Here is a 15559-nt window from a genome sequence, read left to right on the forward strand (position 1 = left end):
GGGGACGGGCGAGGGGCGGGCCGGGGGCGGTGCCGCCTCCGGGACCGCGCGGGACGGCAGCGGGAGCCGGAGCCGGGGCCGGGGCTGGAGCCGCGCAGGGGAGCGGGGAGCGAGGAACGGGGAGCGGAGCTGCCCGAGCGGGGCGGCTGCGGGCGGGAAGGGGCCGCGCTGCCTCTGCGCCCGAGCCGGAGCATCCCAAGCCGGAGCATCCCGGCGGCGTCAGCCGTCTACTTTTCGAGGGAGGTCGACACTCCTGCCCCTGCCCTCACCGGTGCGCGTTGTTCGCGCTCTCGGTGCCCGCGGAGCCTCGGCGAGCCCGGCTGCTCGGCGCTGTGGCTCGCACGTTCCCGCGGCGCCGGGGCCGCTCGCTGCCGCTGTTCGGCGCCGAGGGTGCCGCGCCGGCTGAGGCGGGTCCCGGCGGGTCCCCGGCGGGTTTGGGAGGCTGCTGTGCGCCCTGGAACAGCTCCCGCCGCGCCTCGCCCGTGCTGCTGCTCCGAGGGAGCATCTCTAGCGGCTTGCCTGTCCTGTGCTGTAACCAAGGGCATTTGATTTTCTCAAGCGTTTAACCGAGGTATGTGTTTTGTGGCCTGCGCTTGATCGTTCACAAACGCCTTTTGGAAAGAACCTGTATTTAGCCTAACTCACTTCGTGGGTTGGCGAGTGCTTGAATTGAACGAACGCTTCTTGGGTTTGGAGAAATTGCTTTCGGCGGAGGCAAAAAAGGGGAACGCTCTGGGAGAGCGCGGTGACAGCGCGGGGCTGCACAGCTTCTGGAAGGAGGGATGCGGAGAGAAGGGAGACACGGGCTGGTTTCTTTTGCTGAAAGATGCTGCAGCCCAGGGGTGTGATAGCGCAGACCATTGGGTCATCACTGTGCAAGCAAATTCTTGGCTCAGCGGGCATAAGCACGGGCTGCCACCCGTGTGCTCTTTCACAATGCTTGCAGAAAGATGACGGGGAAAGCATTGCTCCCTCTGCAAATAAATTGTAACACGCTTATCCAATGTAGTGGGAGAAGAGCTGAGCTTAGACAGCACAGCCTGGAAAAAAACGCAGGATGGATGCACAAAAATATGCCCTTTGCAAGCATTTTATGTCTGCCTGAAAGCTGCAGGCTGTTTCAACATCATCTTGCTAGATGCAATAAAGTTTGGAACAGAAATCAAGTGATGCAAACTCTTCCTAGCCTTGCAAATACTAAACAGTTAAAGGCAAATTGTGAAAATAGTGCTAAAGGGCTGAGAATTTGCCATGATGATTAACATTTATATAAGCAAAGACAATTAGGAATGCATACTAGCTATTATTTAATTAATGCTCAGCTAATTGTAGCAGAATGGGAGCAAGATGAATAGGAGAAATGTATAAAATCTGGACCATATAAGATGCATATAGTGCTGGCAGTTTTATTATGATAAGGGATCCATCTGGCATGTCATGTCTGTTTCCTTGTGCTTTTTACAGTCATTTTGAACCCACTCTAACTTTCCTGTGCCTGAACAGACTGAAACAAAAGGCAACCTGAAACCAGCTGCCTTCTCTCTGCTATTATGCCTAGAAGGGCTTGTTCCCCTTAGGGATGGTTGCTGGTTGTAGCTGTGTACTGGCAGCTTTCCTTTCCCACCTCTTCCTCAGACTGGGTCACCCCTATCACCCCAGGTGGGGAAAGAAAAGGCAGGCATGTCCCCCCTGCCTCCCTCTTGTTTCCCCAGCTTTCCTGTGCTCTGCTACACAGGCTGGCCTGCCTGCAGGCTGCTGCTTGCTATATCCAGTACTTGTGCTTTGCTGTCAACAGGATATATGCTGCAGGACCTGGAACTGCTGGGGAAGGGGTCTTGGGCTATTTCAGCATCCAGGTCTAATCTAGTACTATCACCGTGTATGTATGGATGTGAATTTATTTGGCATAGGAAGTTATTCTTGCGGGCATTTTGCTAAGCTTTTCAGATGTAAAAGGCTGAACCGGGATAACTCGCCTCTGCCAAGTGTCCTTGCTCATAATTGGGTCTTACTGGTGCAGTGCAAATTGTAAATTGCATTCTGTAAATTCACTATCAGAGGCAGGAAGCAACAGAGCCTTTCCTTCTTGCACCCCATCTACACAGAAGCAGAAGAGGAATTATCTCAACAACAAGAGTACATTCAGAAGTTGCTGGAAAATCTGATGTTTCTGATAGGTCCGAGACTTGGAACCTAAATACTAAAAAGTCAATATATTTTCACCTCTACCTCCTGCACTCTTTTGCAAGCAGTCCTCCCTCTATGTCTTCATGACTGCGGTTGCCTCCTTTTCCTGGCTTGCGCAGAGGAAATCCTGTTACGACAGAGTCGATCCATGGCGCTGCTGCAAAACCCACCTCTTAGCCTGCATCTCCCCTCTTTGGCAGCCCTTCTGCTGCTCCCTCTTTCTCCCTGCATCTGACATGAAAGTCTGAGGCTTCAAGTGTTCTTGACAGTTGCCCTGTACATGAGGTACCAAGTCTCCTGTTTTCCCAGGATGTAGCCCTGGGCTTTGATCAGCCTGTGCTCTCAGCATCTTTCTCCCTCAAGCCATCATCTCTGCATTTCTCCCAGGTCCTCCTTGTGCTTACTTGTAACTTCATATAGGCACTTTGTCCATCATTCCTTTAATTTCCTTGAAATGTCCCAGTACATTTGCTTTGGTTTGATGCCTTCAGCAGCCGTCTGGTGAGATGCTAAGACAAGCCTTCACCCAGTCTGTCATCATCCCTGCCACTGGAATTACACTTGCTCTGGACTGGAGCACGACAGTGTCCTCTAAAGCTAGGCCATCTGAGAGGCAGTTGTTGAACAGATCACTCTATCTAGCACCAGCAGAAACTCTCCTTCCATAGCCTACATTATCCTGACTTGCTCTTTTTGGCATTTCAGGCGCAACCCTGCCCCCTTATGCTTGCACAGCACAGCGTGGCTCACTGCAGCTCCCTTTGCAATCACGTTGACTCTTTGCCTGAGTCCTTGCAGGCTGTTTTGCAAACAGGACTATATGTGAATATTAGGCACACAAATATGCCATGGTTTCTTCATCAGGGGAGGGCATGTATGCAGCCTGTGTCAGTAAAATAAGGAATGGTGAGGATAGGGATCTTCTGCTACAGCAGTGAGGGGAAACAGAGAATCAAAGGAGAAGCGTGTTTTCTTACTTTTCTTAGTAAAGCACAAGGTACCCAAGTCAGGAAGCAGAGTTACAGTGAATGGAGTTACTGTGATAGCACATCTGTGCCTAAAACTCCCTTGACATTTTAATGTACAAACATTTAAGTGTAGTTGATAGTGAATCTGCACTTTTTTTGAGAGGAAAAAAAAAACCTGAAAATGATGCATTAACAGAAATTTCTGTTGAACCAAGTGTAAAAAATTGTGTCCTAGCTTTATATTGTGACAAAGTTCCTAAGAAGGTTGAAATGAAATCTGCTTGATATTTTTGGGTGTGATATGGATTTATAAAATTTGTGATTTATGAAATGTGTGATTTATACCTGTTGTTTTTATAAAATATATTGAAATCAGCATATCAGCTGAATTTTGCAATAGGAAGGTGTTTTCCTATTGTTCCAGACTCTACCTCCTGTGTCACATCTTTGCTAGTTAAGGACCAATAACCCCCTTGACTAGCAAAGTTCACTTTGCTTTTACTGTTCAGCAAAGCTCCTTGCTGTAGTCTGCCCAGAATTCCCTTGAGACAGGAGTGGATGTTCCCACATGGAGAGTGGGAGATGAGGGCTCTCAGGTACGTTCGTGTGTGCAGCCACAGCATCGGCATCGGGCAGGAGGATGTGCTGCAGCACTGGCAGAGACAAAGAGAGCTTAAGTCCATTCAGTTCCAGATCTAGCCACACTTTGTCCTAAAACTGCATTCCTTGTAGATTAAGGGGATGGGTATGATACTTTCGAGGGGTTTTCCCCTTCTACCTGGAGGTGAACCTGAGGGTCTAAGCACTGCAAGTTTTTAGTTTCACACATGAGTGTAATGGAAAATGAAAGCAAGCTCTGATAACAAGGACTGCTTGCCCTGGAGCTTGCTGTTTTATCTGGTATGATATATTTGGTATGATATATCTGGTTTTGGTATTGTCATGGTTTGACCCGGAAACAGGACTTCTGGGATGCTGTAGATAGGGCCAGTGACTGCTCAGATTTGAATATTGCCATCTGGCCCAACCACTGGGCATTGGATCCACCTCTGAGAACACAGGGTAAAAGCAGGGCTCTCCCCCTGGCAGTTTCTCTTTGGATTTCCGGCGGGAAGGAGTTGGGTCTCTCTCCCCCGGCCCAGTTGCTGGCTGGGCGGGGGGAGGGGAAAAGCCATGCGGCCCGGCCTGGGAGAGGTAGGCCTGGCCCCCCCCAAGGGTGGAAGGAAGAAGTAAAGAAATGCTGGGAAGCAATGGGCAGCCTGTTCCCCCACCTTGGAGACAGACAGAGAGAGAGTGCAGCCTGTGTTTGTGGCCGTTACCTTGAAATTTAGTAAACATGTGCTGGCAGCAGGCAGCCCGGCTGAGGAGATGGGCGGGGGGGGGGTGCAGCCAGGAGTCCAGCCGCATGGAGGAGTTTTTAACCCTTCTTGGACAATGAAAACCTTACAGAACATTAACCCTTCCTAGACGAGTGATGAAGGTCTGGACCAGAGAGAGAGAGAGTGAGAGATGTTGGAAGAATGGAGAAGATGGAGTGGCATTTTATGCTCGACTCTTTTGTGTAGCCATGGACAGAGCCATGTTTCCATGTGATACAGAGACTGAGTCCAGGGGGAGAAATGTCCCAGAGCCAAAGAAGATTCAGTGTGGGTACCCCTCGGCCCCAGGGGGTATATAAAATATGGGGGGGGACAGATGTCCCAAAGGTGAGATACTGTGCTTTTCTGGAACTGGACAAAGCATCCTTAAAAAGACAACCCTGGAAGGAGCCCTGATTCTTGTTCGGTGGTGAGAGCACCGGAACAAGGACGGAAAAGGCCACCACGACACACGGAAGGACTCCCTCTCCTCCTGAGGAACTGAAAGTTGAGCATTCTAAAGGGGCGGTGCTGGACCCAGAATTGGTGATTTTGGAAGACGTATTGTATTGGGAATTTATGGGGGAGAAGGAGGAGAGTGTTTTTGTGAGGTTTTCATTTTCCTTGTGTTTTCTTTTCTTTGGTGTGTAGTTTAGTAATTGTTTTTGTAGTTTAGTTAATAAATTTTTCTTTTTTTCAAGTGGGAGCCTGCTTTGTTTATTCCTGGTCAAAATCTCACAGCAGACACCAGAGAAAGTGTATTTTCGTGGGGGCATTTGGCCTTGTGCCGGTGTCTAAACTTTGACAGGTATGAATAAGCAATGTGCAGGAGTTGAAGTACTGGCCCATGAGAAGTGTGGTGGTTTCAGGAAGAGCGAAGACAGTGCCCAGCCCTCCACTGCATTGCCACTTGGCCTCAGTTGTGGAGTCCAGTGCTGCTCTGCCTGTGTCAAATGAAAGAGGTGGTTATTGGGAGCCCATGTGGAGAGTCACGTGTGAAGTGGCAAAGCTTAATTAACTTTTGTTTGTTCTGAGATTAATTACATCACTGCTATGCCACACAGACGTATGCTGGATGGAGTCTCCTGAGAGGCTTAGGAGGTGGTGGGATGCTCCACACAGCCTTCGGAAAGAAGGGGTAGTAGGAATGGGAGGCTCAACCACTAAAGAAGGCAACAAGGCAGAAGCAGTTGAAATACTTTCATGTACTTGTTCCACTGAGGAAAATGGGTTTTAATGGAATTTTCATTTCTCATTAAGCAGCCATTCCACACTACACTAAATTTTCTTCCAAAAAACTTGCAAATCAGATGTTGCAAGAAATCAAACAATAAATTATTACACAAAATGCAGAAGTTAAGGATTCCTGACACCTGCTGGTTTCTCCTCTTCCCTGGCTAACCTTGCCCTGGACCTCCTTTCCAGCCTGGCACCTGGGATCTGCCACTTTGACAGTGACACCTTAGTGGCTGTTTTTGACTGTAGAAGTCAATTACCAAGATTTAAAGCTGTTATGAGCAACCAAATGGCTGTGTGAACCTACATGTCTTCTCTGCCTGATCACCCACTGTCATTAAACTTCAGGAGCTCGAATCTTTTTGATGTTTCTGCCTGGGTTGAATTTGGCTGAGAGTGGCAACAAAAGTTATTCAGAGTGGCAATAAGGGGCATAGGTTCGGGACTGGATACCAAGAAATCAAATATGACCCATCCTTAGGGTCAGCAAAAAGTAGGCTGTTGAGTTTTGGGTGGGTTTTTTTCAGCAACCTCTATTTTTCCACAGGAAATTTTCAAAAGACAAATAAATATTTTTAACCAACCAGCACAGGAAGGAGATTGATTTCCTTGGTGACTGTATCCTTTGGGTGAGATTCAGACTGATAGTCTCATAGGAGGCTAGACTAGTAGGGCCCCCTTTCTCTCTATCAGGTCTCAGAGGCACAGCAGTGAGACTCCTTACCCCTCTCCACACCCTGAGAGATACAGGGAACAGACAGATCCCTACTCCTTGCATGTCTTACTAGCACAGTGTATGAATACACTGTTTGGGCCAAATCCTTCTATAGGCTACTACTACACCTGAACAAGTAAAAATAGCTGTGAGGGGCATTAGAGTGGTGCAAGAGAATGAAAGACTGTGGAATAAAACTGTGTATGGCAAGAGGTCTTCTGAAGATAAGCGTATTGATGTTCTGGTCCAAGTATTTCTCTGTTCTTCAAAGATAATTAAAAGTTCTGCCCTCCCCACCTCACTGTGTACACCTGCCATTTGAATATGAATGTCGGCACTTAGGAAGCATCGAGGAAGCCTTGTATTTTTCACTTCGTGTTTAATCAGCCCAAGATTTGGTAGGCTCTGGTCCCCTTGCCTTGCTGAGATTGTGGCACTGTTGTATTGAATGAGGGGCTAAGTGGGCTAAAGCAGGGCTCTGTGTATCTGGGGGGAGATGGACTAACAAAGATTCACCCAAGAAAAAGGAGCAAAATACTTTGTATTTGCTTTGATTGAAGATACAGAGCTCAATGCCTCTTTCCCCGAGGAAAGAAGGAGAGGGGAGGAAAAGGATCTCTGCTACAAGCAGGCAAAGCTGAGGGGTATAGGGTAGAGCTCTTGGCCATGTGAGGCGTATTTGCCAGAGAAAATGCATACAGGGGCTGCTGTACCCCCTCTCCATCCTGCACCACACCTGCCTCAGCCTCAGAAGCAGTTCTGGGCGAGGTGACAGGGGTGCACACTCTCACATCCAGTGCATATCCTGGGTCCATCTCTGGGGCAGCTGACTTTGGGGTTCACCTACAGCCTCCTACCTCTCCTTCACAAAGAGATGGTCAGGAAGCTGTCTGACTCCCTTTGGTGGAACATTAGTATAGTCAGTGTTATCAAAACATTTGGATTTCAACAATACTGTCTTTTAACAGCTGCACTAGACAATTTTCTTTATTGAACTTAGAGAGGCTTAAAGCAGAAGTGATTCAGTGACTGAAGGGATGAAAGCAGCACAGCAATGCATCAACATCCATCCCCAGAGATCTGCTTCTCTAACACAGTCAAACCAAATTGCTGAAGGGGCAGAGCTCTAAGATGTACAATGATTATGAAAGTGTCTTTTGTCTCCCAGAGGGGAAAATCTGTTTGAGAGTGGCCCTCTTTTGCTTTAATCTGTATCATTTCTTCATACATAAGAAATTTAATTTACTTTATTAAAAACAATTCAGGGGCTATGTTTTAATTTTAGGTTTTGAATGCATGTAGCACACAAAATTCTTCTAGCTATTAATGTGCACATAACATATTCAGTTTGGATATTTCAAGTATGTGAAAATTTAAACTGTAGATAGTCAGAAATAAAGAGGATGAATAAATAATAGTGTGTAATCCAAAAGACCTGATTCCTGGCAGGAGTCTTCAGGGTATAATGTGAAATGAATTGGAGAGCAGATACAGTGCTCTAGTACTTAAAAATGTGCCAGAGGACAAATGTCTGTCTTGGTCCTTCAGCACACTGCAAAACAAGAGTAAGGTGTTATCAAAGCCTGTCTGTAAAACAGAGTTCTGGATCATGGTTTTGATGCTGTACATGCCGTGCTGTAACAGGGCCACAGAAGGATGTTGTTAGCAGGAATAAAACACAAGCCAGGGTTCCAGTTGATTGGGCTTTTTTTCCCCTGAAATTTCTGCCAGTAAGAGCAGTCAAAATTCAGCACCTGTCCTTCCTTTATTTTATTATTATTGTTGGAGTTATTACTATAGACTTCCACTTTTATTTGCTTTTTTATAGGGGCTTTTTTCACCCTTTAGATTTGGGTGTGAACACCTACCACATCCTCTGCATTGGACATTTAGCGTCAATTTCCATATCTTCTTCCTGCTTGTAAGTATTTTATTCTTTCTCCTTGCTCATTTTTATTTTACGTTTAAAGACTAGATTTAACTCACAGGTTCTGGGTCTGATCCCAGGTCACAATGTTTTTGATTTACATTGATACAAATGACTCTATAATCCGCAGATCCATGGGAAATGTAAATTAGAGAATCGTTGGAGCCTATCTGAATTAATCTGAGTATCCTTATGGCTCAGAGGGTTTCCTTTTTACAGACCCACACAAACCCCCAAACAAAATATAACTTGATTTTAACCTGCAACCAAGCCATCTGGACACTTGTCCTCTTAGATTTTCAAAGACATAAATTTAAATCATATTAAATCATAATAAAAAATGAAATTAGATAATAAATTAAAAGGAAAACTTTGCTTGTGGCAGGAAATAGTTTTTCTTTTCCTTCTGTGCTCTATTTTATTGAGTCAGTTGGCAATTGATCCTGTTTCCCAGGCAGAGTGGAAAAGGGATTCTCTGCTCCTGGAAGGTCCATCTGTAATGGAAAAAGGAAGCATCCTACTTACTTGTGGTCTTTAATTGCCAAAGGCATGCATCCGAGAAGAAGTATTAAGGATCATATTCTTGTTAAACTGCAAGCTAGAAGTCACTCTTTGCCTTTCCTACCTACATTTTCAATGGAATAAAATGTTGCTCACATCTTTTTTCCTGTCTAGAGCTACTGTCTTATTTAGTTGCATGATGTTAAACTGCTACACTTTTCCAGTCTAGAGCATATTGCCTTTCAAGGCTGAAGTGCTCCTGGTACATAAAATTCATTCAGCCCTTTAGTATGAGCATGCAAACATATTTTTATTGGCATTAAATATTTAGCGTTACATGTTTGCTGGAAGGGAAATATTGGCAACCTAGGAAGGAAATAAATGTAGAAAACAAGTGTGGGAAGATGAAAGAATTAAACCAAGAGCTCCCTGGCCTTCATACATATATCAATCTAGTGAAGACTTTCTGCCAGCTTTTGGGACCACTCACTGTGATAGCAGAACTTGGGGAGGAGCAACACATCTTTAGGGATGAGTAACTCTTGGAACTGGCATCACCATATCACCTGGGAACCTGCACAATCTTCCTCCTGCTCTTCCTGCCCTGCTACAGCATATTGAAGTTTGGCCAGACAAGGGACCTCTCTGTTGTAGCTGTGCTAAAGGCAAATTAAGATCTCATCTGTTAGGAGATGTTTACCGTAAGGGCTTTCTAGGATACCTTCTACCTGTAAAGAAACAGTTCATAGGAGATTGTGACAAAAGTGTTAGTTTATGTAATACACAAACTTTGATTTTCTTTGATGTCAATTTGTCTCTCTGCTTTTGAAGACACTGAAACGTTTTGAAGACAGTGAAACAACCAAGATATTTCTCAGCTTGTAGTCACGAAAATACAGGAAGAGCCAAGAAAATGAAGTGCTTTACTGTGGCTGATAAACTCACAAGAAATTGAGTCTACCAGACCTATCTTTGCTGCCTGTCCCTCAGTTTTTAGGGTTTCAGTGGTGTGAGTGCAGGCCATTAAATTACATCTGACTGAGCCTGGAGAAGTAGAGTTGTTGCATCAAGATATATGAAGAAATACAATACAGACAGTAAAGCATTTACAACATTGGGATGATGAAAAATCTCTGTTCATGCCATCCTGCAGAGTGTTGCCATCTCATTTAATATTGACTTTAGTCTGAACTGGGAGATGGCTACTGTCTTAGCAATGCTAAAGATTAAATTACATATGTTACATATAATTTGGCACTCAGGGCATATGCTAATTGTGAGACCTCTGCTCCTGACCACAATTACATTTCCTTACAAAATGGATTTTCCAGCAGGTCCCATCAGATATGCAGTAGTGCCAAGCTTTGGCATGGCTGCTTAGGCATGGCACTGCTGGAACCTGCACAGTGATACACTGTGATGCCTTGCCTGATCCCTCACTTGCTCAGTCTGCCCATCTTCTGGTGAATGCCACCTTGCCCATCTCCTACTTACTACAGGATAAAAGGAAATATGAAAAACTCCAGCTGAGCCTGCCTACAGTATCTGCCAAGTTGGCTTACCCCTGGAGTAAGAGTGGTTGTCCTCACCTGTGAGAGGTATTTATGCCAAGGATGTGAATGAAGAAACAATGCTGGGAGAATATAGCTAACTAGGGGCTCTGGTTGAAAAGTCAGGATGTACATATGACACCATGTATCTAGGAGAGCCTTTCCTTTTCTGCCAGTGCTCATATTTGAAGACCAGAGTGGCAGAACAAGGTTTTGCTCTCTTGTATATCTAAAACCAGCAGACTGTAGAGGTAGAGTCTGTGCCTTCTTGGACCTTACTGAAATGTGTGAATCTTCTTAGCAGATTGTCCATCAGAGCAGCAAGGCTGTTTAACAAAGGAGCAATAGCAGCAGGAAATCTCAGCCACAGTCAGAAAGGCAAAGTATGATCTGGGGCCTTCAGCAGTGAGGCTGCACTGGAGGACTCAGGGAGCCTCCTCACGTCACACAGCCCTGTCCTGGCATTGCAGAGGTGCCTCTGACAAAGCAATCCAGATCGAGCTACACCACAAAACCTGAGTCCCCCTGCAGACAGTTCTGCTGTCCCAGCAGTTTTCAAGAGTGGTTAATTGGGAAGATGCCTCCTGTCAGACAGAGTTCTCCATCTGCAGTCATTCAGGAGCAATACTTGCAATTCATTCTTTGCCTTAAACTAACTCAACTTTCCAAAAACAGGTGAGGGAAAGGCAGGGACGACTACAGAATGTGAAAACTTTGCCTCCATGGTTTGTTTCCTGGGTCAGTTTACAGCTCTCAGAAAGACAACAGGTTTATTGCAGTTTACCAGCTTTGCCATTATGCTTTGACGTCGTGGCAAAATTCCCAATCATTTTTGGGGACTAGGTATGGGCTAAATCTTATGATGTTGTTGTATTTAGTTTTCAGAAATGCAAAAAAAAAAACCTAATTAACAAGAAAGTGAATTTGCCATCTGACTCTCTAGGGGTTTTTTCTTCAGGAGGATCAGGGCAAGAGAGACAGACAGTTCATGGCACTTACCTTCTTCTCTCAGCAGAAGCAGGAACCTGAGCTGACGTAGTGGCTGTGGTGCACTGAATAAAAGTACTCATGGCTTCATTTGGAATCAGAGTTTACATCAGTACAAAACACTCATTTACAAATAGCCTGGGTGATGTTTTAAGACCTATAAAAGCTCTTATTCAGCAAAACACATCTCTACTTAACTGAAGTTCTGATTAGTCCTATTTAATACTATAAATTTTCCACTGACTTCAAAAAAAGTTCCTAAAAATGCCGAAGTTATTCCTTGTACCAGGGTCAAGTGCTAGTAGTAAAAGCAGAATGTAGCAAATTTCAAATTTGTGAGAAATTTAAAGGCTTTCAACTTCTGCCATGTTAAAGAATTCATGTGAAGTAATTCCTTAAATTATTATAGAGCAATTCAATTAATAACGGATCTAATTTTCATTATGACACGTAATTAAGAATAAACATCTTCTACATCAAAGCCTATCTTTTAAAAAGGATAAATTAGCTATAACACACTTAACTATTTCCAGAACATGAAATGAACACATATTGTTCCATTAGTTAATTTTATATCACCAAATTAAAGGCAGTTCAAAAGGAGTTTAATCTCATAAGGATCTCTCTTTGTTCAGTCTGTTGTGACTTATTTCAGGAGGTACAACAAATACGGTTTCCTATGGGGCTAAATACTATTAGGGTGATAAAGTGGTTTTAGTTTAGTATATTTTATGCATCACTATGAGTTATAGACCATAATGGTAAGAATATTTTTATCTGGTATTTGCAGATGCAATTTTGCACTCCTGTGTATCTTGCAGGCTGATGGGATGCCTGATTGAAACCACCAAAAGCTCCACTATAAAACAGCAAACACAATAAATAAACAATAAAACTACATCTGGAATGTAACCTTTTTTCCATAACCCTTAGATAGTCCTGTCATGCTTGCTGGGCTGGCAGGGCTGCCCATTCCTTGGGATTTTGCTTGGAGGGGTCAGAAGCTGCGTCACTCCACTGAAACATGCCTGCCGTTGATATCGCAATGGCAGAATTACAGCAAGATACATTTTCATGTTTGAACCCATTCAAAACATTTAATAAATACAGCAAGAGAGCAAGTCTGGCAGATTTTCTAATTCTGGGTACCTTTGGCAAGACACTGTGGAGTAAGTAGGTAAAATGGATTAATTGTCAACTGTGATGTTGAGTGGCTTTGCTCATCTAGGTTGAGAAGCTGAAGTCTTGAGAGGGAGTTTTATTACTTGACTAGATTTTTTATCACAAGATAAATTGGATTCCAGTACCTCTGTCCCATATAAAGTACATTTTTGACTGTGCTCTTCTGCAATTAAAAAACTCATGGTTGGAAAGAGTCAACCCATTAGAATTCAGTAGGATTTCTCCTAATCCCTGCATTTTGAAAAATTGAGATATAGAGATAATTGCTAATTAATTCTTTAAGAATTGCATCTTCGAGCTAAGAAATGTAACTCTTAAGACCTAAATTATATCAGGTGCACATTATCTGCTAGTAAATTAACCTTGCTTCTTTTTTTTCCCCCTTGCAGTTCTGAAGGATAAAATCTTAAATTGTCCTGGGCTTGAGCAGTAAAGGATAAATTCATTCACTGGCTGACTTGCCATCTCACCGTTGTGATGGAAAAATGTTCACTTAAAATAAACCCTTTTCATGCCACTAAAACTGCCTTCAAATACAAGATCTGTTGTGATTTTTAAAACACAAACCCAGTAATGTCAGAACCCGACCCTTCATCTGGATTTGTGGGAAACATGGAAAATGGGACTTTTCTGGAGCTGTATCCCACATCCCTTTCAACTTCAGTGGATTCATCGCCTGGCCGTTTATCCAACGTCTATGTCTATGTTTCTATATTCCTTAGTCTCTTAGCTTTTCTCCTTTTGCTACTGATCATTGCACTCCAGAGGCTGAAAAACATAATTTCTTCCAGTTCCTCCTACCCTGAGTACAACAGTGATGCTGGAAGTTCGTTCACTAATTTAGAGGTTTGCAGTATTTCTTCCCAGCACTCTGCTCTCTCAAACCTTTCTTCATGAAAACAAATGAAAGGAAACACATGGGGAATGGAAGAGCTTTGTTTTCTTTCTTGGGGAGGTAGTGCATGTAACATTTGCCTTAGAAGACTATTATCAAGAGGTGTTTTTAAAAGTTTCCTTATTTTTTTTTTCCTCTCCTTTTCTAGTTTTCATTTCTTCTTTAACTAATTTTAATTTTGGACAATGGATAATGAATGATACCTGATCGTCATTTCTTGCCTGTAATAGTGATGCTGTCTCTTTCTCACGCATAGACGGTGTTCCTGCCAAATAGTAATACACTTCTAACCGGATGTGTTATTTTTCTGCTTTAATTGTGACCCCTTCCCTGGTCTTGTGTCAGCAATATGCTGACTGTTTTTCTTTTCCTTTTTTAATTATATAAGGACTTCTGGATGAAATCCCTATTGCAAAAGTACAAAAAAACTGCATAAATGATAAATACTGGGACAATTTAAAGTTGTTGATATTGTTTCCCTATTTTAGTTTTCACATATTTTTCAGTGTCTATTGATGTTTATAAAACACAACTAATTCTTGAAGAATGTTGCTTTTGTTTATTTGTACTCCCAACTCATTCTGTATAAAGTCTGTATTTCAGTTTTTGAGTCTCTTTGGTTAACTTAGTAAAGCGACTACGATAACGATGCTCACGGTTGAATGTGTGGAGATATTTTTGGACCTTGTTGCATCTCATTATCTTATTTGCCTAATAACATGTTCCTCCAGGGGGCAGCTTTTGCTGCTGAATCATAAATACCACGCAACTCCTTTTCATTCTTCACCAATACTACAGCTTATTCTTACTAGATACCAGGACAAAGTAGGGGTTTCTTGTAAAAGACCTGCATTTACCAAATACAGGTACCAAGTGAGGAGCTCCTAAACTGTCCTTTAAGGATATGATGTTTGTACTCACGTGAGCAGGGCCAGCAGAGACAGAAATTGCTTGTGCTGATGAGGAGTTTCTGGGCCAGCCTTTGTCCTGGGATTTCAGAAATGTGCAGTGGGTGGAGGGGGGCACACAGGGATCTGCACAATGGCCAGGAAGATCTGAGCTCTGACCTGCAGGAAATGCAAGGTGCACCTGCAGAGGGTAGGAAGGGATGGGCAGGACAAATGGCAGTGGCTCTGCCACTTTTCCCCATCAGAATAAGGGAAGGCCAGCTGGAGGGGAAGAGAAATGGATTCACTATCTCACTCCTCTTTGTCATGTAATTTTCTGGGTTATCATTTCCCCTGCTCAAAGTGTAACATGTCACTCCATTTCTGCAGTAAAATAATGAGCAGCTTTGTGAACTGGATCCTGTGGTCAGCTGGGCTTTAAATGAAGCCAAACATTCAAATTTATGATTTCAAGTGCCAAGTGTGACTAGAACTGCAACCCCAGACTGGTGCAATGCCTTGTTGTCCTTACTGCACTGTGTGAGGACAGCCCTGTCCTGCCACCCAAGCCCATGCAAATTTTGTTCTCATGGCTGGATCCAAGTCACTGGAGAGACCTAAGAAAGGTATGGCATTGTCACTGACATAACACAGGTGTAACTCTGGGAGATGGGGTTATCTCAGCGGGAGCAGCTGCCCTCCCCTCACATGGCACCACTGCCCAGCAGGCCAAAGGGTTAGGGAACACTTCCCAAACACATTTATACCTCTTGCCAAGCTGTCCATGCATTTGTAAACAAGACAGACTCTGCCATTGACTACAAAGGCTTTAAAATACAAATTTGGAAAATCTGGTGTAAATATAATCATTAGAAAGGCAGCTGTTGTTGCCAAACAATACAGATGATGCTGGAATTGGTGTTTTCAGATTTTAAAAGTAGACATGCAGCATGGTAAGTGGTAATGACTTATGGTGGTGATTAGTTCCTTACAGAGGCCAAAGAACTTGCTGACTAATAAAGAATGTAAACCTGCAGATTCCCTGAGCCAAACTGATTTGATGGATATATTTACAGCTTGGAATATTCTGTTCATCTAGACAAAAGTTTCTTGTATGTCACTTTTCACTGTATTTGACAATTGGCCTTGAAAACAGAGGTAGTCGT

At 43.8% G+C, this 15559-nt stretch overlaps 1 protein-coding gene across 2 annotated transcripts; it reads left to right on the forward strand.

Moving 5' to 3' along the window:
• The first annotated feature begins 332 nt into the window (after window positions 1-332).
• On the forward strand, window positions 333-14293 carry SERTM1 (serine rich and transmembrane domain containing 1). 2 transcript variants are annotated; one of them, XM_058800379.1, is made up of 3 exons: window positions 333-571; window positions 8293-8385; window positions 13001-14293. In XM_058800379.1, exon 3 carries the CDS (start codon window positions 13185-13187, stop codon window positions 13506-13508), a length of 324 nt encoding a protein of 107 aa, XP_058656362.1. In that variant the 5' UTR covers window positions 333-571; window positions 8293-8385; window positions 13001-13184; the 3' UTR covers window positions 13509-14293. The 2 variants fall into 2 exon arrangements, with proteins under 2 accessions (XP_058656362.1, XP_058656363.1); XM_058800380.1 differs by lacking the exon at window positions 333-571 and having other exon boundaries at window positions 8167-8385.
• The last annotated feature ends 1266 nt before the right edge of the window (window positions 14294-15559 follow it).

Source organism: Ammospiza caudacuta, chromosome 2, assembly GCF_027887145.1.
Source record: "Ammospiza caudacuta isolate bAmmCau1 chromosome 2, bAmmCau1.pri, whole genome shotgun sequence".
Classification (NCBI taxonomy): domain Eukaryota; kingdom Metazoa; phylum Chordata; class Aves; order Passeriformes; family Passerellidae; genus Ammospiza; species Ammospiza caudacuta.

Bases quoted from the DNA above. Each gene is read 5' to 3' on its own strand.
- SERTM1 (XM_058800379.1), top strand. From the start codon at position 13,185: ATGTCAGAACCCGACCCTTCATCTGGATTTGTGGGAAACATGGAAAAT.